This window comes from Pan troglodytes, chromosome 7, assembly GCF_028858775.2.
Source record: "Pan troglodytes isolate AG18354 chromosome 7, NHGRI_mPanTro3-v2.0_pri, whole genome shotgun sequence".
NCBI classification, from domain to species: domain Eukaryota; kingdom Metazoa; phylum Chordata; class Mammalia; order Primates; family Hominidae; genus Pan; species Pan troglodytes.
Window position 1 is genome coordinate 41,835,867 of NC_072405.2, and position 25,584 is coordinate 41,861,450.

At 43.6% G+C, this 25,584-nt stretch overlaps 1 protein-coding gene across 2 annotated transcripts in view; it reads right to left on the reverse strand.

The window, feature by feature from the left end:
* The window catches only part of FUT10 (fucosyltransferase 10), a 104,602-nt gene that overhangs the window by 73,790 nt on the left and 5,228 nt on the right, over positions 1-25,584 (reverse strand). For both annotated transcript variants that reach the window (XM_054656640.2, XM_054656641.2), the window contains exons 2-3: positions 18,690-19,043; positions 10,595-10,889 (exon numbers count right to left, since the gene is read on the reverse strand). In XM_054656640.2, the coding sequence (XP_054512615.1) occupies positions 10,595-10,889; positions 18,690-18,770 (376 nt within the window). In that variant the 5' untranslated portion in view covers positions 18,771-19,043. The remainder of the gene's footprint in view (positions 1-10,594; positions 10,890-18,689; positions 19,044-25,584) is intronic.

Genomic DNA, 25,584 nt, shown 5'->3' on the forward strand with positions numbered 1-25,584 from the left:
AAAAAAGCTATCAGATTTTCAGCCACTTTTTTTTTTTTGAGATGTGGTTCTCTCTGTATTGCTCAGGCTGGTCTCGAACTCTTGGGCTCAAGCAATCTGCCCGCCTTGGCCTCCTAAAGTGCTGGGATTATAGGCATGAGCCACCATTCCTGGCAAGATATTAATATTTCCTATAGCTATAATACTCATTTCCTTCCATGAAAAGATGACATATTAATATTTGATTTTTAATCTTTCCAGCTAAAAGTGTAAGTTCATAAGGTTTTTCTAGATTTAGTTTGGTATAAGGACACAGGCTTTAGTGAGCCCCATAATGTTTAGCAACATGGCAAGACTCCATTTCTAATAAAATGCAAAAATTAGCCAGGTGTGGTGGTGTGTGCCTATAGTCCCAGCTACTCAGGAGGCTGAGATGGGGGGATCAGTTGAGCCTGAGAAGCAGAAGGTGCAGTGAGCCAAGATCACACCACTGCACTGCGGCCTAGGTGACAGAGTCAGAACCTGCCTATGAAAAAGAAAAGAAAGAAAGAATTATGTCTTTACATAATTAAAATTTCCCAAAAGTTATCTTGTAAAACAAAGAAGCCTAGGAATTACATCATTTATTAATAATTTTATTACCACCTTTCTGCATAACTATCTCCTGAGACAAAATGTCTTTGTTAGTTAAATTTTCACTTATATCAAATTAATACCTGCACAGAGCTTTAAAGTGAAATCATTTTTTCAGGCCTATAACATAAGACAGCAGTGTCCTGCTTCATCCCTACTCCCGATTTTCACAGGCCAGAGCTCACTGCTCCAACGCTTTCAGGTGTTTCATCTGTATTCATACTTCAAAAATATCTAAATAACATGCTTACTGTGCTATGTTTTGATTTCTCAGCTTTATTTTATTTATTTTTTTGAGACAAAGTCTGGCCTGTCACCCAGGCTGGAGTGTAGTGGCACGATCTTGGCTCACTGCAACCTCTGCCTCCCGGGTTCAACTGATTCTTGCACCTCAGCCTCCTGAGTAGCTGGGACTACAGATGCCTGCCACCATGCCTGGCTAATTTTTTGTATTTTTAGTAGAGATGGGGTTTTGCCATCTTGGCCAGCTGGTCTCAAACTCCTGACCTCAAGTGATCCACCCTCCTCAGCCTCCCAAAATGCTGGGATTACAGGCATGAGCCACTACATCAGGCCTAGGTTTAGGCCAGTTTCATGCATGCAATCATTTATTCAACAATGTCTACTGGCCAGGCATGGGGACTCATGCCTGTAATCCCAACACTTTGGGAGGTTGAGGCAGGAGAAGCACTTCAGGCCAGGAGTTTGAGACTAGCTTTGGCAACACAGTGAGACCTCATTTCTACAAGCTTTTTTTTTTTTTTTTTAAAGAAAAACAATGTCTACCGAGGCCTGCCATATGCCAGGCACTGTTCTAAGCAGTAGGGCTATAGCAATGAACAAAGCAAAGTCCCTGTTCCTACAACTGATAAACCAGTCACCAAATGAGTAAGAGGGCTTCAGGGAGTGATAAGGGAGATGAAGAAAGAAAATACAGCAGGGGTTTATGTCCTCAGAGTGGTGAGGGAGGGAAGCACTATGTCAGAGAGAAGGAGAGGATGAGATCTCCTTGAGAAAATGTCATCTGGGCACAGATCTGACCGGTGTAAAGGAGTAAGCCAGAAATGCACCCCAGTTGGAGCAATGGCAAGTGAAAGGTTCTGGGGCTGGAAAATGCTTCCATGTCTGAGGGCTGCGAGCAGAGCAGCATGGGGAGGAGGAACAAGGAGGACGGTAAGGGAGAAGCATGGGCAGAACGGGTGTGCTCGCAGGCTACCATAAGGACTAGGGACTTGAATGACGTGGGGTCACTGGAGGAGCCTGAGAGAACCCCCAGGCTGGATTACTTTATGTCAAATACTGTAAAAATAATTATTTGGGCCGGGCGCAGTGGCTCACACCTGCAATCCCAGCACTTTGGGAGGCCAAGGCAGGTAGATCACCTGAGGTCAGGAGTTTGAGATCAGCCTGGCCAACATGGGGAAACACCGTCTCTACTAAAAATACAAAAATTAGCCAGGTGTGGTGGCGTGTGCCTGTAATCCCAGCTACTCAGGAAGTTGAGGAAGGAGAATCACTTGAACCCAGGAGACAGAGGTTGTAGTGAGCTGAGATCACGCCACTGCATTCCAGCCTGGATGACAGAGTGAGCCTCCATCCCAAAAAATAATAATAATTACTATTATTTATTTAAATAAAAATGGATGTCTATTTTAAACAAGGTATCTTATTGGAGCAGATATATATAAAATCTATTGTTCAGTTATGACCTTCATCTTTTTTTTTTTTTTTTTTGAGATAGGTTCTCATTCTGTTGCCCAGGCTGGGGTGCAGTAGTGCAATCTCGACTCACTGCAACCTCCACCTCCCAGGCTTAAGCAATCCTCCCACTGCAGCCTCCAGAGTAGCTGGGACTACAGGCACGCACCACCATGCCCGGCTAATTTTTGTATTTTCTGTAGAGCCCGGGTTTTGCCATACTGTCCAGGCTGTTCTCAAACTCCTGAGCTCAAGCAATCTGCCTGCCTTGGCCTCCCAAAGGGCTGGGACTACAGGTGTGAGCCATTGCGCCTAGCCATGACCTTCATTTTTGTGTTCAACTTTGTTACTGCCAAACACTCTAATTAAGCCCATTTCTTTGCCACTTCCCAAAAAAGTCTTAAATCTGGCACACTATAAATGACAATTACCTACTATCTACATTCAATACACAGTTTCCAAAATAAAGCTAACCTCTGGAGAAAAAAACTAGTAAGAATCAACATGAAATGGATGAGATCAGCAGAAATCTCTACTCCTGAGAATGGGTCATAGATATGTCACTCATGAAGCCTTAGGAGACACCCAGTACAAGATGACCAGGGGTGGCGGTATAAGGAAATCTTTCAAGGTTGCTATCCCATCAATGGTGATATAATCATGTTGGACTGTACTTGTTCCTTTTCTGTGTTTCTCCAACACAGAAGAGGCCTGGCAAATGGTGACCCTCCAAAGAGCCATTCTAGAACTGAATGTTGAGATGGAACTAAAAGGACAGATATCAAGATTCCAAAGTAACCATGAGGACATAGAGACCAGAGACCTCTGCAGAAAGAAGCTGGCTGTGGTCTGCAAAATGCCAGGTGCTGGGAAGCTGTCCCATATGACTACCCACAGCAGAGATGCAGCTTCCTAGGAAAAGAAACTATAAAAGCAACAAGTCCAGCAAGGAAATTTCAACTGCCAGAAACCACCTCAGAATTAAAAAAAGTTCACTTGCATCACCTACCAGACCCACCCAAAGACACCGGCTCCAACCACCTGCCAGGTTCAGAGGACGTAAAGCCACCCAGCCAATTAAGAAATGTCCTGTGCCTTCATTCTCCTTCCTGTCCTCACTGCAACTCTGACAGGCTCCAGAAAGCAGCTGGAGAGGGAGGGAGAAGAGGAACCAGGAAAGGGTATAGAGCAGAAAGACCACGGCAGCCTTCCAGTGGGGAAGGGGTCTGAGCTGGGGAATGCAAAAAGATACAACTGGTGGCCAGGTGCGGTAGCTCATGCCTGTAATCCCAGCACTTTGGGAGGCCGAGGTGGGTAGATGACTTGAGGTCAGGAATTCGAGACCAGCCTGGCCAGCATGGTGAAATGCAGTCTGTACTCAAAATACAAAAATTAGCCAGGTGTGGTGGTGCACACCTGTAGTCCCAGCTACTCAGGAGGCTGAGGCACGAGAATCGCTCGAACACAGGAGGCAGCAGTTGCAATGAGTCAATATCACACCACTGCACTCCAGCCTGGGTGACAAGGCAAGATCCTATTACAAAAAAAAAAAAAAAAAATACGTGGACAGCGCCTGGCACAGAGTAGGTACCAATTAATGACAGTGATCATTATTACTGCTCCTTTGTTAGGGACAAAGGAAGCTAATGAGGCTTTCTCATTTCTTGGATGGTCCATTGCTCAAGTGTTTACTGTAATTCTAAGCTCACTAAGCAACCTCATGATTCTAATGCCATTCTCTGTCTAACCTGATCATCAGGACTAGGTACCCTGAACAATAAACATCAGTACTCCTGTTCCCATGCAAAGACACCAACAAGTTGGTTTTTTATTATAAGCATGAATCTCCTATGTAGGTCAATGCCATTCGGTTCATTAAAGTTTTACTGATTCTTTGTGAACTGAAAAAACTGACTAGATATTGAAGAATGAGGACTGCAGCAGAGGTCTGACCCTTGAGAGGCCCTGCCTGAACAGTCAGGCTCCCTCCTGGGTGTGCCTCTCTTTTTAATTATACGTGATCACATGAAGGCACTGAGAAATCCCGAAGCATCCTCTGAAACAAAGGAAGCATCGACTAGGTCTGCTCTCAGTTTTTCTTAATGTATTTCATTACAAGCCTCTGGGAATTCGTCATCCATAGATGGTGTATGGAGAGATACTTCATCGCTCGGGAGACCTTTTCAACCAGAACACCTGCTCTCTACCACATCGGGTCATGGAGGACTATAACAGTGATTCCAGGCCGGGCGCGGTGGCTCAAGCCTGTAATCCCAGCACTTTGGGAGGCCGAGGTGGGCGGATCACGAGGTCAGGAGATCGAGACCATCCTGGCTAACACACTGAAAACCCGTCTCTACTAAAAATACAAAAAATTAGCCAGGTGTGGTGGCGGGTGCCTGTAGTCCCAACTACTCGAGAGGCTGAGGCAGGAGAATGGTGTGAACTCGGGAGGTGGAGCTTGCAGTGAGCCGAGATCGTGCCACTGCACTCCAGCCTGGGCGACGGGGCAAGACTCCATCTCAAAGGGAAAAAAAAAAACTTTATTCTTTTCCTCCTCACTTCAATAAACTAGTCTAAAAAAAATAACTCCTTCAGTGGTGGCTAGAGAATTGTTAATGTAGCTAAATCCTTGCATTTCTCAAAGACTCAAACCAGACATAGTATTCGCATATTTCACTGCTTAAAGTCTTTAACTAGTACCTCCAGAAACGTGTTTATATTCAGAAAATGATTCATCTCTAGGAAGAAGGAAAAACAAGGCGGTTACAAAGGTAACAAACAAAATTTAAAATGTAAAATGTTTGCAAAAGCTTCCAGGCCACATAATCCTGTGAGTTTCCTTTATCCTTAATTAGGTCAGCTTTTGATACTTCCATCATTTTTTCAGCATTTTCTTTTTCAATACTGCTGCCCCAGAATCCCATTTGCAGTTTTAATTGACCTACTTAATTAGGATTTGGAACACTCAGACAGAAGAGTGTGTTGTCTTCATTCTGTTTTGCTCAATAGACCTTATAAATAAATTGAATTTCTAATTCTGTTTGTTAAAAACCAGGCACCTTAGGCAATTCCAAGACCCAAATATTCAGGTTTAATTATGGTCATGAGTGTCTATTCAAATATGGTCTAGGCCAGGCACAGTGGCTCACACCTGTAATCCCAATACTTTGGGAGGGCGAGGCAGAGAGACTGCTTGAGCCCAGGATGTCAAGACCAGCCTGGACAACATTATGAGACCCCCGTCTCTACAAAAAAAAAATTTTTTTTATTAGCCAGATATGGCGGCAAGCACCTGTAGTCCCAGCTACTCAGGAAGCTGAGGCAGGACAAAAGGGAATAGCCTTTTGTCCTTCAAAAGGTTATTCTAACTCCAATGACTCCTCAACACTATCCTATGATGTGATGGAAAGTCTTAAACCAACATTTGAGTCCAGGAGTTGGAGGATGGAGTGAGCTATGATCATGCCACTGCATTCCAGCCTGAGCGACAGAGTGAGATCCTGTCTCCAAAACAAACAAAAAACAAATATGGTCTAGGTGAAGGAGCACACAGTCAGGAGTCAGTACACCTTGGTTCTCCACTGGTGTACTGCAATGGTACTAACCACTGCAATCTTGGCACATCCCTAACACTCCTGAGCCTCAGTCTCTCACCTTTACAAAAAAGGTAGACTCTCGGGTTTAGAATGGGTCTCTCTATTCATAAAGACTCTAAGTCTTGGCAGGGCATGATGGCTCACACATGTAATCCCAGCACTTTGGGAGGCCGAGGCAGGTGGATCACTTGAGGTCAGGAGTTCAAGACCAGCCTGGCCAACATGGTGAAACCCTGTCTCTTCTAAAAACACAAAAATTAGCCAGGCATGGTGGTGCACTCCTATAATCCCAGCTACTCAGGAGGCGGAGGCAGGAGAATCGCCTGAGTCTGGGAGGCAGAGGTTTCAGTGAGCTGAGATCATGCCACTGTACTCCAGCCTGGGTGACAGAATGAGACTCCATCTTAAAAAAAAGACTCTAAGTCTCTAAGAATATCTTCTGAGCACCTACTGTGTACAAAGCAGTGCGCTATATACAGTGGGTGGGAGGAGGAACAAAGATGAATTGATGTTGTCTATCGTGAACTCTACACTGTACTAGGGAAGAGAAGGTCATACAGTATAAGACCAAACGCCATAGCTGCCTTATTTATCTTCTGTATTCCTCATGATTGGCACTGTGCCTGATATATAGTACTCAATTAAATGACATAAAGGACATATAAAATGCTCTGTGGGCATTGAGAGAAGAAGGGCTTTATCTGATGGAGAGGAATCAGGAATGGTTTGTAGGTGTTATATCCGAGTTGATTTTTTTTTTTTTTTTTTTTTTTTTGAGACAGAGTCTCACTCTATCACCCAGGCTGGAGTGCAGTGACACGATCTTGGCTCACTGCAACTTTCTCCTCCCAGGTTTAAGCAATTCTTGTGCCTCAGCCTACTGAGTAGCTGGGATTACAGGCACCCACGACCACACCTGGCTAATTTTTGTATCTTTATTAGAAGCGGGGTTTCACCATGTTAACCAGGCTGGTCTCAAACTCCTGACCTCAGGTGATCCGCCCACCCCAGCCTTGCAAAGTGCTGGGATTACAGGTGTGAGCCGCCGCGTCTGGCCTGAGTTGACTTTTAAAAGGTGGTTTTAACTCCAGGGACTGACTCCTCAACACCATCCTATGATGTGATGGAAAAATCTTAAGCCAACATTGAAGGTTCTCCAAGCTCTGGTCCCAATATGTCCTTCAATCTTTATCTTTCCCTTACCCAGAACTAAGCTATAGCCAACCACTCTGCTTGATGTACCTCAGATATTACTTGTAATTGTTTTCCTCCATGCCTCCATTCATGCTGTTCTTCATACTGAAATATCCTCCAATCTCAACATTATCCAACCCCAATATCCTTCAAGGCCCACCTCAAATTCAAATTTCTTACTTTTTAAAGGAGGGGTTATGAAGCTTTTCTTTTTTTTTTTTTTTTTTGAGACAGGGTCTCACTCTGCCTCCCAGGCTGGAGTGCAGTGGTGCAATCTCGGCTCACTGCAACCTCCACCTCCCAAGTTCAAGTGATTCTCTTGCCTCAGCCTCCCAAGTAGCTGGGATTATAGGCATGATGCATGACCAGGCCCAGCTATTTTTAGTATTTTTAGTAGAGACGGGGTTTCACCATGTTGGCCAGGCTGGTCTTGAACTCCTGACTTCAGGTGATCCACTCGCCTTGGCCTCCCAAAGTGCTGGGATTACAGGCATGAGCCACTGTGCCCGGCCTATGAAGCCTTTCTTGATCCTTCCAATAGTAGGTGCTCTCTCCTGTCTTTGAAACCCCACAAAGACTTGTTGGCTTTTCTCTCGTGGTACACGTACCATTTGCCCCTGCATTACAGTTGGGTCATATCTTTTTCTCAAGATAATAATCTTTGACATCAGAAACTATATTATTCATCTATATTGCCAAATAAATGAAAGGTATTCAGTAGATTATTCTGACAGGACAAATACGAAAAGGACAATCTAGGACATAGAACTATATGAACAATGGTGCTAAGTTAGGAATATTTCTGACTTATGCCTCAAATGGGGACTATTCCAGTTTGATTTTTGAACGTAAGGTTTAGTTGGTAGAATCAGAGGGGTTGAGCTTGGAAGGTAGGTTGGAGTCAGATTACACAGAGCCTTGAATGCCAAGGTAATAAACAGCATAGATTCGGTTCTCCATGAGAGTCACTGATAGTTTTGGGCACTGGAGAGTAACAGGATCTGAGGTATAGAAGGTCAAACCAGAAGTTTCCTTGGAATTTGGTTGGAGATTAAGTCCATCCCAGACAGAAAAACCAACTCTTAAGTGTGCTGACAAAATTAAGTGCATGACTGTAGATCTGTGAGTCCTGAAAAAGTCACCAAGTTAAAGACTGTTTTGTAGGCTTCCTGGCAACCAGACATTTACGTTCCCACTTCAGTAAAAGGAGACAGACCCACACCAAAGCAGTTATTACTAAATTTCCAAACTGGTGAAACAGAGAAGATTCTATATGCTTCCAGAGAAGGGAGAGAGGAGCAAAAAAAAAAAAAGTACAGTACACACAAAGGAGGTGTGTGTGTGTGTGTGTGTGTGTGTGTATACACATACATGTACATACATACAGATTGAGTATCTCTTAACAGAAATGCTTGGGACCAGGAGTTTTTTAGATTTTGGATTTTTTTTTAATTTGGAACACCTGAATTATACCATTGAGAATCCCAAATATGAAATTCTGAAATCCAAAATGTTCCAATAAGCACTTCTTTTGAACATCATGTTGGTGCTCAGAAAGTTTTGGATTCGGGGGCATTTCAGATTTCAAATTTTTCAGATTTAGGATGCTCAATCTGTATATGTATATATAAATTACAGTATGTGTATGTATGTAAGTGTATGTATGTATATACATGTGTACATGTATACATGTGTGTATATATGTGTGTATATATGTGCATGTGTATATGTGTATGTATATGTGTGTATATATGCATATATGCATGTATGTAGATGTATATGTGTGTACATATGTATATGCATATGCGTATGTATGCATAAATGTGTATGTATGTGTGTACATATGTGTATGTGTGTGTGCATGTGTATGTGTATATATGTGTGTATACGTGTATATGTGTATGAACATATATATATATGTATATTGTATTAGTCCATTCTCATACTGCTATGAAGAAATACCCAAGACTGGATAATTTATAAAGGAAAGAGGTTTAATTGACTCACAGTTCTGCATTGCTTGGGAGGCCTCAGGAAATCTACAATCACGGCAGAAGGCAAAGGAGAAACAGGCACTTTCTTCACAGGGCAGCAGGATGGAGTGAGTGCCAGCAGGGGAAATGCCAGATGCTTATAAAACCATCAGATCTCATTAGACTCACTCACTATCATGAGAACAGCATGGGGGAACAGCCCGATGATCCAGTTACCTCCACCTGGTCCCACCCTTGACACATGGGGATTATGGGGATTACAATTCAAGATGAGATTTTGGGTGGGGACACAGCCAAACCATATCAGTATATACGTGTGTATATATGCATGTATATATGTGTATGTATATGTGTATATATATGTGTGTGTGTATATATATATGTGTGTATGTGTAGGCATGTGCTTATGTATGTATACGTGTGTACAACTTGTTTTCCCTAGAGTAGCATCACATATTCTTAAATAAATTTCTACTACAGATTTCTAACAATAACATAAACAATGTAGAGTAGTGTTATATGTAACTTTCTATCTGTAACTTAGTTTTGAGGTTTATCAAAGTTACATGCTCACAGCTCTAGTTCATTTTCATCATTGCATAGTATTCCACTGAATTTATATATTACACTTATTTAATCATTTTTCTGTTATTGGACATTTAGGTTACTTTAAAAGCTTTACTTATGATGAACAATGCTATAATGAACAATCCATGTATATATGTGAAATTTCATGCGGTTATAAATTTAGTAGTGGAATTACTAAGTATGAATTCACATTTACTAGATATTGCCAAACCAATATCTAAAGTGGTTGTACCACGGTCAACGTTTAAAACATTTAAACATTTAAAAAACTTTTTAAAAAGTTTTAAACATTTACAAAACTTTTTAAAAAGTTTTAAACATTTAAGAAACTTTAACACACATGTATATATAACTCCTATATGTCTAAATAACATACTTAGATTGTTACACAAACACACACACACACACAATCATGATTCCCTCTAGAGTATCAGGGAGGGAAATGGGATCGGTCAGGGAGGGACTCATACAGATTTTCAATTATACATGTAATATTTTATGCCTTAAGCTATGCGATAGGTACATAAATGCCCATTATATTATCTATATTTTTTGTGAATGTAACGGAAATCTTTCTAGAAGCTTCTGTTACAATTTGGGAAATTAAACTCAACATTTAACTTTGCTTCATCTCAAAGCACAACTAGAAGATCATAATCCCTTATCCAACCCTTCAGAGATATAGGTGTTAGAGAATTCAGAAGCCACCATGCCCGGCCAGGCTTGTTTCTTTTTTGTGTCTGCTAAATGCTCAGGCCTTCCACAGAGCAAATGCAAAGGAAATCAGGGGTGTCAAAGTGTTTTCAAGGGGAGCTCCACCATCACTTTTCAGAGGTAAACTGTAACTCAGCTTTGGAGGAAGACCACAGCAAACAAGGGACAAGGGAGAAAGGCGAAAGTCCTGCTTACCATAGAAGAGGAATGCTTTGGTCATGTGATGATGCAGGTAGGTCCGGTTGATGGTGAAGAAACAAGCATCTGCTCCACATTGGCCTAACCTCCCAGTCTCCCCCGTCAGCGGGGACCACCAGAGCATAATGGGGTAGCTGTCCAATTCCCATTTTCTTTTCCTGTTGAAGGTCAATCCTTCTTTCTTAAGAAATGAATTAAGATGCGTAGGTGCTTCCTCCATTTTTGTATGTCCATCTTGCAAACTGGAACTTTTAAACTCCTTCCTTTCATACTTCCCCAGCTCAACCATGACCTAAAAGAGAAGACAATTATTATCAGTGTCAAACTGTTTGATTTCCTTTTGCACATCTCTCATTCACCTTGATGATTTAGCCCCTGACTCGTTTTCAATTGCTGCTGTAACAAATTACCACAAACAGTAATTTAAAATAACACAAATTTAAGCAAGGTGCACTGGCTTACACTTGTAATCTCAGCGCGTCGTCAGGGCGGCAAGGTGGAAGGATCACTTGAGACCAGGAGATTGAGACCAGCCTGGCCAACATGGCGAAACCCCGACTCTACTAAAAATACAAAAATTAGTCAGGCATGGTGGCGGCACACGCCTGTAATCCCAGCTACCTGGGAGGCTGAGTCAGGAGAATCGAATCACTTGAACTCGGGAGGCAGAGGTTGCAGTGAGCCAAGATCGCGCCACTGCACTCGAGCCTCGGCAACAGAGCAAAGCTCCATGTCAAAAAAAAGAAAAGAAAAAAAAATCGGCCGGGCATGGTGATGCATGCCTGTAATCCCAGATACTCAGGAGGCTGAGGCAGAAGGATTGCTTGAGCCCAGAAGTTAGAGGTTGTAGTGAACTATGATTGCACCAATGGACTCCAGCCTGGGCAGCAGAGCAAGACCTTGTCTCAAAAACCAATCAATCAATCACAAATTTGTTATCACACAGTTCTGAAGTCAGAAGTCTGCAATGGGTCTCACTGGGCTAAGACCCAGGGGTCAGCAGGGCTGCATTCCTCCCTGAAGACTCTAGGAGAGAAGCCTCTTTCTTGCTTCTCTTTTAGAGCCACCACCATTCTTGACTCATGGCCTCCTTCCTCCTCTTCAAAGCCAGCAACACTGCATCTCTCTGACTCTTCTGATGTCACCTCTTCTCTCTGACCATGTCAGGAAAGGCTCTCCATCTTTAAGAACTCATGTGATTACATGGGGTCCACATGAATAATTTGGGATAATCCTCCCACCTCAAAGTGGGTCACATTGATCCCATCTGCAAAGTCTCTTTTGCCTCCTAAAGTAACATATTCACAGGTTTCAGGGATCAGGGAGTGGACACAGCCTCCAAATATCAACCAACAAGAATGGCCAACGATTCTACTAAACACTTAGAACAAATACATTTCCCTTCCATTTCATAAGTCTATAGGATATCCAGAAATAGTTTTGCCTCTTTTTTTTTTTTTTTTTTTTTTTTTTTTGAGACAGAGTCTCGCACTGTCACCTGGGTGCAGTGGCACGATCTCGGCTCACTGCAACCTCCACCTCCCAGGTTCAAGTGATTCTCCTGCCTCAGCCTCCCAAGTAGCTGGGATTACAGGTGCCAGCCACAACACCCAGGTAATTTTTTGTATTTTTAGTAGAGACGGGGTTTCACTATGTTGGCCAGGCTGGTCTCAAACTCCTGACCTCGTGATCTGCCTGCCTCAGCCTCCCAAAGTGCTAGGATTACAGGTGTGAGCCACCACACCCAGCCAGTTTTGCCTCTTAATGAAACCTATGACAGGATAATTACCTGACTACTACTAGAGAATGCACTCTAGGGAAAATGAGTTATAAATTATCAACTGGTTTCTTTTTTATTAAAGTAGTCATAACATGTGTTTTATGTTTCTAATAATACTCACTATAGCACTGAGATAGTGAAATAATACCTAATGTCAAAATTCCCTAGAGTCTATGTTACCAACATAGTAGACCATGAGTACTGGGCTTCCACTCACTCCCACTTAGAACCACATTTTTAAATTTATTCCAGGATAGTCTAAGTCTGGGTCACTGGACAGCTTGGACATCAGTAACAGTCATCTGGAGGGCAGGGTGAGTGTAGCAGAAACTCCAGAAGTGCTGCCTTTTCATCAAATTTTAAGATTTGGTATTGTGCTGAGCACAGCGGCATACACCTATAGTCCCAGCTACTCAGGAGGCTGAGACCAGAGGATCGCTTGAGTCCAGGAGTTCAAGGCTGCAGTGCGGTATGATTGCACCACTGTACTGCAGCCTGAGCAAAAAAGGGAGACTCCATCTCAACAAAAAAAACAAGATTTGGTATTAATATAATTGATATGGCACTAATTATAGAAATATGCTGGAGAAAGGGTTGATCTGCTCCATATGTAACTGAAAGTTTAGTAGTCAGATTATGAAACAAATACAGCGTTAAAGCAGTTAAAGTAAGGCACATTTACATTTCTATGTGTTAACTGCTCCACCAGTCGGCCATGGAGGCCACTCCCTGTGCAGCCCTCAGGTCCTGCTTTTAGCAGCCAAGGGTGTTACCTCTTTTATGTGCTCGCTACTCCTGGTGTTAGATAAAGGCCACTGATCATTGATGCATTGCATGGAGTCTGTAACTCCCTGGGGAGGGCCCGTGACTTTCATTAGATTCTCAACGGTATCCAAGGCCAAAAAAAAAAAAAAAAAAACCCACCGAGTGAAAGCCAAGCAGCACTCCAGAAGGAGTAAGAAATTATATTGGCTTTAAAAAGTCATGGATCACCTGAGACGCCAAAGTCAACACTAGAGCAGCAGAGCCATCACTGAAAACTAAAGTCTGCCTGTTGCCAATAGCTCTCTCAGCATTTTTATGATGGAACAATGTGGCTCTCCCCAGTAGTTTGATCCACGGGAGATGACTTGTAGCCACAAACTATCTTTTCATCTGACCTTCTTCCCCTGCAAATGTACAACCAGTCACTTAAAAGAAAGGCTTTTAGAAAGCCATAGGATACAACTCCAAAGGTAAAATTTATTCCACATTTCAGATCAATATCTACTATGTGAGTTATAAATTCATTTCCAAATAATAGGGATGCTTTTAAGGAGAGATTTTTCTTCTGCCATACAACTTATTTTTTTTATTTATTTTTTATTTTTTTATTTTTTGAGACAGAGTCTCTCTCTGTCGCCCAGGCTAGAGTGCAATGGCGTGATCTCAGCCTACTGCAGCCTCCTCTTCCCGAGTTCAAGTGATTCTCCTGCCTCAGCCTCCGGAGTAGCTGGGATTACAAACGTGGGCCACCACGCCCTGCTAACTTTTTTGTATTTTTAGTAGAGACAGGGTTTCATCACGTTGGCCCAAACAGCTTTTTAAAAGATATTACCTTCGGATATCACTACCAGATTGTAGGAAATATGGCAGAATAAAGGAATGCATTAAATAAAACCATAATCAGCCAATCCCACACTCTAGAAAAGTTAAAAGGATAAATGACCCAGTTTTAAAAAGTCCATGACATGGAATAAAAAGTGGGGCAGAAAAGCCTTTTTTTTTCTTTTTTCTTTTTTCTTTTTTTGAGACAGAGTCTCGCTCTGTCACCAGGCTGGAGTGCAGTGGTACAATCTCGGCTCACTGCAACCTCCACCTCCCAGGTTCAAGTGATTCTCCTGCCTCAGCCTCCCAAGTAGCTGGGACTACAGGCATGCACCACCACGCCCAGATAATTTTTTTGTATTTTTAGTAGAGACGGGGTTTCACCATGCTGGCCAGGATGGTCTTGATCTTTTGACCTCATGATCCACCCACCTTGGCCTCCTAAAGTGCTGGGATTACAGGCCTGAGCCACCATGCCCGGCCAAACCTTTTAAGAGTGAAAAAACAAAAACATAAAACTTGAGACTCACCAACCAAATGCAATGTATAGGTTTGTTTATCCCAAATTCAAACCAACTTGGGACAGACATGGTGGCTCACACCTGTACTCCCAGCATTTTGGGAGGCCCAGGTGGGTGGATCACCTGAGGTCAGGAGTTCGAGACCAGCCTGGCCAATATAGTGAAACCTCATCTCTTCTAAAAATACAAAAAATTAGCTGGGCATGGTGGCATGCCCTGTCTCTCCTAAAAATACAAAAATTAGCTGTGCGTGGTGGCACACACCTGTAATCTCAGCTACTTGGGAGGATGAGGCAGGAGGATCACTTGAACCCAGGAGATGGAGGTTGCAGTGAGCCAAGAACATGCCACTGCACTCCAGCCTGGGCAACAGAGGAAGACTCCATCTCAAAAAAAACCCCAACTCATTATGAAAATTCTTTTTTTTTTTTTTGAGACAACTGGGAAAAATTTAACATGGCCTATCATACAGAGAATATTCAGTAATTGTTAATTTTATTGGGTATAATAGTAGCAATATGGTTACATTATATTTTTCAAAGTTCCTAGCTCCAAAGTGAGAGAATCATATTAACATATATTCAGGTGAAATGCTATTATGTCCTGTATTTGCTTTAAAATACTCCAAAATATATTCCTAAACTATTTATGCAACTAAAAAGTAAAATTAAAAAATAAATATACATATATACCCAAAAAATTTACAGACAGTTTATACAAAATATAGTTAAATGTGAATGGAAAACAATGTCTAAGTTTTCCTCCAGAGAACTATGTCTTAGCTTAAGTGTAAGTAACTATAATATTTTCATGTTTAGATTAATATTAATTAAATAATTTATGTTACAGAATCTGCTATGGGCTAAATTGTATACTCCAAAAAAATTCATATGTTGAAGTCCTTACTCCCAGTACTTTATAACGTGACTATATTTGGAGACAGGGTCTTCAAAGAGGTAACTGAGTTAAAACGGGTGGGCCCTAATCCATTAGGACTGTTGTCCTTATAAAAAGGGGAAATTTTGACACACACAATTACAGAGAGAAGGCAGTGTAAAGATACAGGGAGAAAACAGCCATCTATAAGCCAAGGAGAGAGGCCACAGAAGAAAGAACCCTGCTGATACCTTGATCTTGGACTTCCCAGTCTCCTGAACTGTAAAAAAAAATTAATTTTGGTTGTGGAAGCAAGCGACTTCATCTGCAGTATTTTGTTACAGCAGCGCTAGCAAACTAACAAAGGATCCATGGCATGATTTTTTTCTATTTATCCTATCTTTACCCTATTCATATGGCAAAGTATTTCATTTGCCTAAAAACAGGAATGGAGGCCAGGCCCAGTGGCTCACACCTGTAATCCCAACACTTTGGGAGGCCAAGGCGGGTGAATCACTTGAGGTCAGGAGTTCGAGACCACCCTGGCCAACATGGTGAAACCCCTCTCTACTAAAAATACAAAACATTAGCCAGGTGTGGTGGCAGGCACCTGTAATCCCAGCTACTCAGGAGGCTGAGGCAGGAGAATTGCTTGAACCCAGGAGGCGGAGGTTGCAGTGAGCCCAGATCGCACCACTGCACTCCAGCCTGGCAACAGAGCAAGACTCCGTCTCAAAAAACAAAAAACAAAAACAAACAAACAAAAAAACTTCCCACAGAAAGCAGCAGAAAGCTGAAAATGTCAGGCCTTCTGTGCAGCAGGTCCTAGATACCTCCAGCACAAACAAGGAAAGAGACACATGTTGCCTCTCACCAGAATCCCAATCTGGCAGAAGGCAGCAGTAGAAATACAGCACCATATTGTCTGCCAAAGTGCTTTTATAAGCATTACCTCATTCAATCCTACGCAGAAGGGAGATCCTGCAGAGTGAAAAATCCCAGAGAACACCTTAGCTTCTACCAGTCCCACAACTGTAACTACTCACATCCACAAATAACCTTTAAATGTTGTGTGGAGAACCAGGCGTGGTGACTCATGCCTGTAATCCCAGCACTTTGGGAGAACAAGGCAGGTGGATCACCTGAGGTCAGGAGTTCGAGACCAGCCTGGCCAACATGGCAAAACCCCGTCTCTACTAAAAATACAAAAATTAGCCGGGCATGGTGGCGGGCACCTGTAATCCCAGCTACTCAGGAGGCTGAGGCAGGAGAATTGCTTGAACCCAGGAGGTGGAGGTTTCAGTGAGCCGAAATCACGCCATTGCACTCCAGCATGGGCAACAAAAGCAAAACTCCACTCAAAAAAAAAGTCCTGTGGAAGCCAGACGCAGTGGCTCACACCTGCAATCTCAGTGCTTTGAGAAGCCAGGTAGGCAGATCGCTTGAGCTCAGGAGTTCAAGACCAGCCTGAGCAACATGGTGAAACCCCATCTCTACAAAAAAATAGAAAACTTAGCCACGTGTGGTAGTACACACCTATAGTCTCAGCTACTCAGGAGGCTGCGTTGGGAGGATTTTTTTGAGCCTGGGAGGTAGAAGTTGCAGTGAGCCGAGATCATGCCACTGCACTCCAGCCTGGGTGACAAGAGTGAAACTGTCTCAAAAAAAAAAAAAAAAAGTTCTGTGGATTTTGAAATGGACGGCTGGTACCTGAATGGGTGCAAATTCTATCAGAGCTGATATCTATACTTTTACTATCACTGCCCAATTTTTATTTCAATTTGAAATCAGTGAAGGGGCTGGGAACGGTGGCTCACACCTGTAATGCCAGCATTTTGTGAAGCCAAGGTGTGCAGACTGCTTGAGCCCAGGAGTTCAAGACCAGCCTGGTCAATGTGGTGAAACCCCGTCTCCACAAAAAAATACCAAAATGAGGCCAGGTGTGGTGGCTCACGCCTATAATCCCAGCACTTTGGGAGGCCAAGGCAGGTGGATCACTTGAGGTCAGGAGTTCAAGACCAGCCTGGCCAACATGGTGAAACCTCATTTCTACTAAAAATGAAAAATTAGCTAGATGGCAGAAGCCTGTAATCCCAGCTACTTGGGAGGCTGAGGCAGGAAATCGCTTGAACCTGGGAGGCAGAGGTAGTAGTGAGCCAAGATCGCACCACTGCACTCCAGCCTGGGCAACAGAGTGAGACTCCACCTCAAAAAAAAAAAAAAATTAGCCAGGCACCATGGCACATGCCTGTGGTCCCAGCTACTGGAGATGCTGAGGTAGGAGGATTGCCTGAGCCCAGGGAGGTCGAGGCTGCAGTGAGCCGAGACTGCGCCACTGCTCTCCAGTCTGGGCGACAAAAATGAGATCCTGTCTCAAAAAATAATAAATAAAATAAATAGAAATCCATGAATGAAGTTCGGAATAACTGACTAAGGGATTACAGGTAGGAGAACTAAGCACACGTTTCAGTTCATTCATCCATACACAGTCCTTGGTCTAGAAGCACATGTCAAGATTTACTTATAATATAGATGTCTGTGTTCTACACTTACTACAAGATACAGACTATCTTGTTCTCAGAATAGTCCTTGCTTCTCCAAGAACGCAATCTTTCAAAAGTGATAACAATAGGAGATTCTGAGGAAGCCATCCAACTTTGACCCAGGAAGACAGACTGAGCTTTACTTTCTGTTTCTCTACAACCAGGAGCCTACGAGAATCTCAAACTCACCTTCTATTTCAATGACTTTGTTTCTGCCTGACACATCCGTACACTAAACCTCAGTTTCACCTGTTTAAAAAAGGGGGGCAGGGGGTGAATTGGAAGGGTCTCCCTGCCAGAGGTTTTTTACTGGGAGGTATTTTCTCCCAGTAGAAAACCTCTGATCCTGGCCGGGCACAGTGGCTCAAGCCTGTAATCCTAGCACTTTGGAAGGCCAAGGCAAGCAGATCACTTGAGATCTGGAGTTCGAGACCAGCACGGCCAACATGGTGAAACCACACCTCTATTAATAATACAAAAAATTTAGCTGGGCGTGGTAGCGGGTGCCTGTAATCCCAACTACTCGGGAGGTTGAGGCACAAGAATTGCTTGAACCCGGGAGGCAGAGGTTGCAGTAAGCAGAGATCGTGCCACTGCACTCCAGCTCGGGCAACAGAGTGGTACTGTGTCTTACAAAAGAAAGAAAGAGAGAAAGAAAAAAACCCTGATCCTGAACACCCCTGATTCAGCAAAAAGTGAAATAATTGGAGTTTTGAGAAAATAGGGGGTAGGGGGACATGGCAAAGGCCCAGCTATCAACACTACACAACCCACATTCTTGGTACCTGGAGTGTGACAAGCAGAAAGACGGTGGCTGTGACGCACAGGCAAGATGCCAAAAGCTTCCTCCTCTGAATCCGCACCATGCTGCCCTGCCCTGGGTGACTGACAGAGGGCTAACCTGGTTACCAGGTGTTCTCTCGTCAGCCCAGAGCCCGAGACAACTTCACATGGAAGAACCATCTGGGCGCCAATTTCCTGCACTGCCATTCCTGCTGGGACCAGGTCTCCATGAAGGACTGAGATCCGAGGTTGTGAGAGGGCCTGGCTTGGCATCAAGAGGAAGCAGCGTGCAGTCTTCTTAGGCTATCATCAGAGCAGCTGGAGATTTCTCCAAATAAGAAGGCATCAAAAAAATTCTGCAACGAAAGATCATCTTTTAGCCATAGCGCAGATTTAATAAATATAGTCTTGCAGCAGGGTGATCATGAAAAAACATAGACATTTTAAACTAAAAGGAAGCATTGAGATCATGTAGTCCTAGTACCTCACTCATAAGTAAGGAAATCAAGGCTGGGCGTGATGGCTCACTCCTGTAATCCCAGCACTTTGTGAGGCCAAGGCGGGTGGATCATTTGAGGTCAGGAGTTTGAGACCAGTCTGGCCAACATGGCAAAATCCTGTCTCTACTAAAAATACCAAAATTAGTCGGGCGTGGTGGCACGCACCCGTAGTCACAGCTACTCAGGAGGCTGCAGCAGGAGAATCACTTGAACCTGGGAGGCGGAGGTTGCAGTGAGTAGCCTGGGTAACAGAGAAAGGAAAGGAAAAGAAAGGAAAGGAAGGGGAGGGAAGGGGAAGGGAGGGGAGGGGAGGGGACAGTGGGGAGGGGAGTGGAGGGGAGGGGGGAAGTGAGGGAAGGGGGGGAGAGAGGAGGGGAGGGAGTGGAGGGCAGGGGAGGGGGAGAGAGGAGGGAAGGGAGTGGAGGGCAGGGGATGGGGAGAGAGGAGGGGAGGGGAGGGGAAGGGAACCAGAGAGGTGAATTGACTTACTCATGGCCACACAGCCCATCAGAGGAGAGTGACAAATCTACAACCAGATCCCAAATCTCAAATTCTGCTTCCACTTAATGCTCTCTCCCATCAGAAGACTGAATTCCAAGACTTTTATATGAAGTCATTCCCTTCTAAGTTTCAAAGGAGTTTAGAAATGGAATAAAAATTACCAGGACTATCCACCCACTCCCATAAAATTTAGGAAGAAAATAAAAGATTCAGGCTTTAATCAAAAATGGATAATGATCATGTGGCCCCCAATGCCCACTAAGGAAACCAACTTTTGCCACAGCATAAGGAATTCTGAATATGATTTATTTGTCTTTTACAGCAAGTGAATAAAGCAGTGGGCTGTTGGAGCAATATTATTCTTTGGAAGTTTCCAAATAAAATTTTCATCTATCTGAAATGAATGATCTTTTCAAAAAAGTTGTAAAAATGAACTAAATGAGGGCCAGGTACAGTGGCTCATACCTTTAATCACAGCACTTTGGGAGGCCAAGGCAGGAGGATGGCTTGTGCCCAGGAGTTTGAGACCAGCCTGGGCAACATAGTGAAACCCTGTCTGCATAGAAAATTTTACAAATTAGCTGGGCATGGGGGTGTGCACGTATAGTTCCAGCTACTCAGGAAGCTGAAGCAGGAGGATTGCTTGAGCCCAGGAGGTCAAGGCTGCAGTAAGCCGTGATTGCACCACTGCACTCTAGCGTAGGCAACAGAGCAAGACCCTATCTCAAAAAAAAATAAAGGTAAAAAAAAAAATGCCCCCATAGAATGCCCTTTATCCCTATGATATTCTATGAACTTCAATGTTCTGGGCAAATGGCACTGTGGAGCTCAGAGTGGAGGAAGGGTCAACTTTCCAGAGGAAGGGCAATGCTGCTGCACAGTACTTCACAGATCTGAGTCTAAGTCAGACCTACATCATGCCCCTGGCATACAGAGTTAAAGATATAATTAGATATCATTAGTCCTATAAAAATAATATAGAATCCTGGTTAAAAACTTTAGTCTTAAAGGTGTGCTCCCAGGTGGGTGCAGTGGCTCACACCTGTAATCCCAGCACTTTGGGAGGCCGAAGCAGGTGGATCACTTAAGGCGAGGAGTTCAAGACCAGCCTAGCCAAGATGGTGAAACCCCGTCTCTACAACAAATACAAAAATTAGCTGGGTGCGGTGGCAGGCACCTGTAATCCCAGCTACTCGGGAGGCTGAGGCCAGAGAATCACTTGAACCTGGGAGGCAGAGGTTGCAGTGAGCCGAGATTGTGCCACTGCACTCCAGCCTGGGCGACAAAGCCAGACTGCGTCTCAAAAAAAAAAAAAGGTGGGCTCCCCTCTCATGAGTCTACCTTGATTTACTTTTTTTTTTGAGACAGGGTCTTCCTCTGTCACCCAGGCTGAAGTGCAGTAGTGTGATCATGGCTCACTGTAGCCTCCAACTCCCAGGCTCAAGCAATCCTCCCACCTCAGCCTCCCGAGTAGCTGGGACTAATGGCATGTGCCACCACACCCAGCTAATTTTTGTTTGTTTGTTTATTTGTAGAGATGAGGTCTCACCATGTTGTCCAGGCTGGTCTTGGACTCCTGGGCTCAAGTGATCCTCCTGCCTTGGCCTCCCAAAGTGCGGGATTACAGGTGTGAGCCACCGTGCCCGGCCTTACTTTTAAATCCAGGAATTTTTTTTTTTCCTTCAACCACAAAGTAACACTTGGACTCAGAAATCACCAAAAGTGCATTTTTCTTCTTTCATCCATGAAATTCCCAAAACCCAGTGACTAAGAGAAGGTCTCAAGTCTGCCTGCCAGGATTCAAATCCCAATTCCCCAGCTGGCTTAACCTCACCTCTCTATAACTCACTTTCCAAAAGTAGATCCTCATGAGGCCTAATCAGAGTTGTGAGAATTTTATGAGCTATGATTGGTAAAACACTTATTTCAGACCCTGACACATAATACCCAATAAATGTACGTTATCCTTATATTTAAATATTATTGTAATTTATTATCCCTTTAGGTGGAAAATGAAGCATATAAAATAGATTGCTACCCCATCAACTGGAACGTTAAAAGGAAAAATGCTCACTTTGCCAAAGAAAAGGAGATTGCTAATATTTGTTGAGTAACCTATCATTGGCAAGGCCTTTCCTAAGTACTTAGCACACAGGCAGGCGCTCATTCAATCCTCCCAACAACTCCACTCTCATTTTCAAATATAAGAAAACCGAATCTGAATGAAGTAAAGTAACTTGCCCAAGACTCTAACTTTGACGAGTATTACGATCTGAAGTGCACACATTCCTTTATATTTTTTAGCATTAATACTATAAAATTCCTTGACTGCACACAGTGGCTCATGCAGGTAATCTCAACAGCTTGGGAGGCCAAGGTGGAAGGACCCACCTAGGCAACACAGTAAGACCCCATCTCTACAAAAAATAAATTAGCCAGGCATGGCAGTGAGTGTCTGTAGTCCTAGTCCTGGGAGGCTGAGGCAGGAGGATTGCTTCAGCCCAGGAGATTGAGGCTGCAGTGAGCCGTGATTGTGCCACTGCACTTAGCTTGGGTGACAGAGCCAGGCCTGGTCTCAAAAAATAAAAAATAATTTTAAAAAAAGAAATACTATAAAATTACCACCAGACAATACCAACACTCACAGGTTACCTGCCTAAACCACAGAAAACATATGTAGTACAGTTGTCAGCTAGTATATCAGAGAAAAAAGGAATATAAATCTATAAGAACCTGTAAAGTACCTTTGCTCCTACTTAGTAGATGCTTGTAGCTATTAACCACACACAATATGGAGCTAGAACTTTGGGTCTCAATCCTGGTTCTTTTACTTAATATAAATTTAGACAAGTTACTGAATCTTTCTAAGCCTCAGCTTCTTCATAGTAAATAATAAATGTTAACTATCACTATTTCTTTCCCTTGCATAACAGAAAGATTACCAAATTTTCATTTAATGTGCAGAAGCAATTTATTATAGTTATCATTAACGTAACCCAGATTATGTAGTAAAATAATATCACCTACTTAAATGGGAATAAAACTATATTGTTTTCAAAAATGTTTAGATATATCACTCTACTCAACCTTATTTATAACCACTTTGAAAAGTAGGCAAGGTAGGTATTATTATTCCCAGTTCCCAAGGAAGCTAAGCCTTCTCAAGTTTAAGTGATTGGCCCAAGATCATATATATATATATATATATATATATATATATATATATATATACACACACACACACACACACACACATACATACATATATATATAGAGAGAGAGAGAGAGAGAGAGAGTTGTTGCTGTTGTTGCTTTTGTTGTTTTCAGACAGGGTCTCGCTCTGTTGCCCAGGCTGGAGTGCAGTGGCGCAATCTCGGCTCACTGCAACCTCTGCCTCCTGAATTCAAGCGATTCTCCTGCCTCATCCTCCCGGGTAGCTGGGACTACAGGCGCGTGCAACCACACCCAGCTAATTTTTCTATTTGTAGTAGAGACAGGGTTTCACCATGTTGGCCAGGCTGGTCTCAAACTCCTGAATTATCTTGAACACCTCAATGATCCACCTGCCTCGGCCTCCCAAAGTGCTAGGATTACAGGTATGAGCCACTGCACCCGGCCACAAGATCATATTTTTTAAAGACAGAAGTGAGTCTAGATATCAGCTCACTCAACTCAAAGATGTGTGGAAAGCAAACAAATGAAGGAACATAGTGACAGCTTGTGAAAAGTAAAAAAATAATCAGGAATAAAGGAAAACAAAAGATACAATTTGAGGACAGAGTTTGGGATATTTTTATAGCTACTGCATAGCTCAGGTCTATCATAGGAGCTTTTTGGGACCTTCACATAGCTTTATGAACTATGACAGAAGAATTTTAAGATTATGAATTCCCTTATATTTAAAGAATCTCAACCTAGGCTATCTTCCCAAAGCCAGAAGTGTAGTAGGTCTCAGGGGCCAACGTATGGTTAAGTAACTACCACTAAAGAACAGAGCCAGCCAGGTGCGGTGGTTCTGGGAGACTGAGGCAGGAAGATCCCTTGAGCCCAGGGGTTCAAGACTAGCCTGGGCAACAAAACAAGACTCCATCTCTACAAAAAAAAATTTTTTTTAATTTAAAAATTAGCTGGGCATGGTGGTGCATGTCTGTGGTCCCAGCTACCTGGGAGGCTAAAGCAGGAGAATCACCTGAGCCCAGGAGTTCAAGGCTGCACTCAGCCATGATTATGCCACTGTACTCCAGCCTGGGTAGCAGAGTGAGACACTGTCTCAAAAAAGAAAACAAAAGAAGGAAAGGAAAGAGAAAGGAGAAGGGAAGGGAAAATGGAAGGAGAGAGAAAAGAAGGGCAGGGCAGGGAAGGGGAAAGAAGGGCAGGGCAGGGCAGGGCAGGGCCCAGCCAGGGTAGATAGTAGTATTATGACTTAGAGCATACAACCATTATCCAGGCCTCAGGGTACATTTATAACAGTAACAGTCAATCTAATACTGTATATGGTATTAGTTAACCAGGAGCCTGACATCAAGTCAGCGGTCCTCCAACTGGTGGGACAGGCAGACTTGCAGAGAGCACTATGAAGGACAGCAGGCTCCAATTCAATAGAATAGATCAAAAGAGAACAGTAAGGGAGAAAGGGACACTGGCAGCCATGTCAATCAAGACTGGTGATTAGGCCGGGCATAGTGGCTCACACCTGTAATCTCAGTACTTTGGGAGGCCGAGGCGGGTGGATCACCTGAGGTCAGGAGTTCGAGACCAGCCCGACCAATATGGTGAAGCCCTGTCTCTACTAAAAATACAAAAATTAGCCAGGTGTGGTGGCAGGCTCCTGTAATCCCAGCTACTCGGGAGGCTGAGGCAGGAAGGATTGCTTGAACCCAGGAGGCAGAGGTTGCAGTGAGCTGAGATCGTACCACTGCACTCCAGCCTGGGCTACAGAGCGAGACTCTGTCTCAAAAAAAACACACAAAAATTAGCCAGGCATGGTGGCATGCACCTGTAGTCCCAGCTACTCAGGAGGCTGAGGCAGGAGAATTACTTGAACCCGGGAGGTGAAGGTTGCAGTGAGCCGAGATCACGCCACTGCACTCCAGCCTGGGCGACAGAGCGAGACTCTGTCTCAAAAAAAAAAAAAAAAAAAAAGACTAGTGATTAATCAAGGTGTGGCCAGAGCACATTTCTATTACAGAACTGAAGGCGATGCCATTCTTAAATTCCAGACACATACTGAAGCACTTAAATTATGAGACTCCAAGACAAAAGCTCTCATTTCATCATTGCCTACAGGATGAATCTGAGTCCTGCAAGAGGGTGCCCTAGAATACTCCTTCCTGGGACAGAACAATATGTATATTCAGACATCCACGGCAGGTACCATCTGAAATGGACTCTCACTCACCAATCCTCTTACCCCTAGGAGCTGAGCTTCTAAAGTGCACTGCACGGCTGGCATGCAACACCAGGGTTGGCCATCTGCTGCACAGAGTGGGGTTTGGAGCTGAGTATGACTACCTCATACTCTTGCACAGGCTATGCCATCAAAACCAGCAACACTTTCATCCTAAAATAATTCCAAATTTTCAACTGTATTTTGAATCAAGATGGACAGAAGAGAGACTGAATATCTTACAGGTAATTAGCAGCTTGAGGGTGCCAGCTTCAAATTTTGGCCATTCAGGCCAGTTGAAGGTGTAAGAGTCTCAGAAATGGAACCAAGGGATGATTTCTTTCCTGCGTGTCTGACTGTAGAATGAGAAACCAACCTTAGGTGACACTCTGAGCTTTCAGAACCTGGTAGTTTGTGAGGCTGGGTGCGGTGGCTCATGCCTGTAATCCCAACACTGTGGGAGGCCAAGGTGGGCGGATCACCTAAGGTCAGGAGTTTGAGACCAGCCTG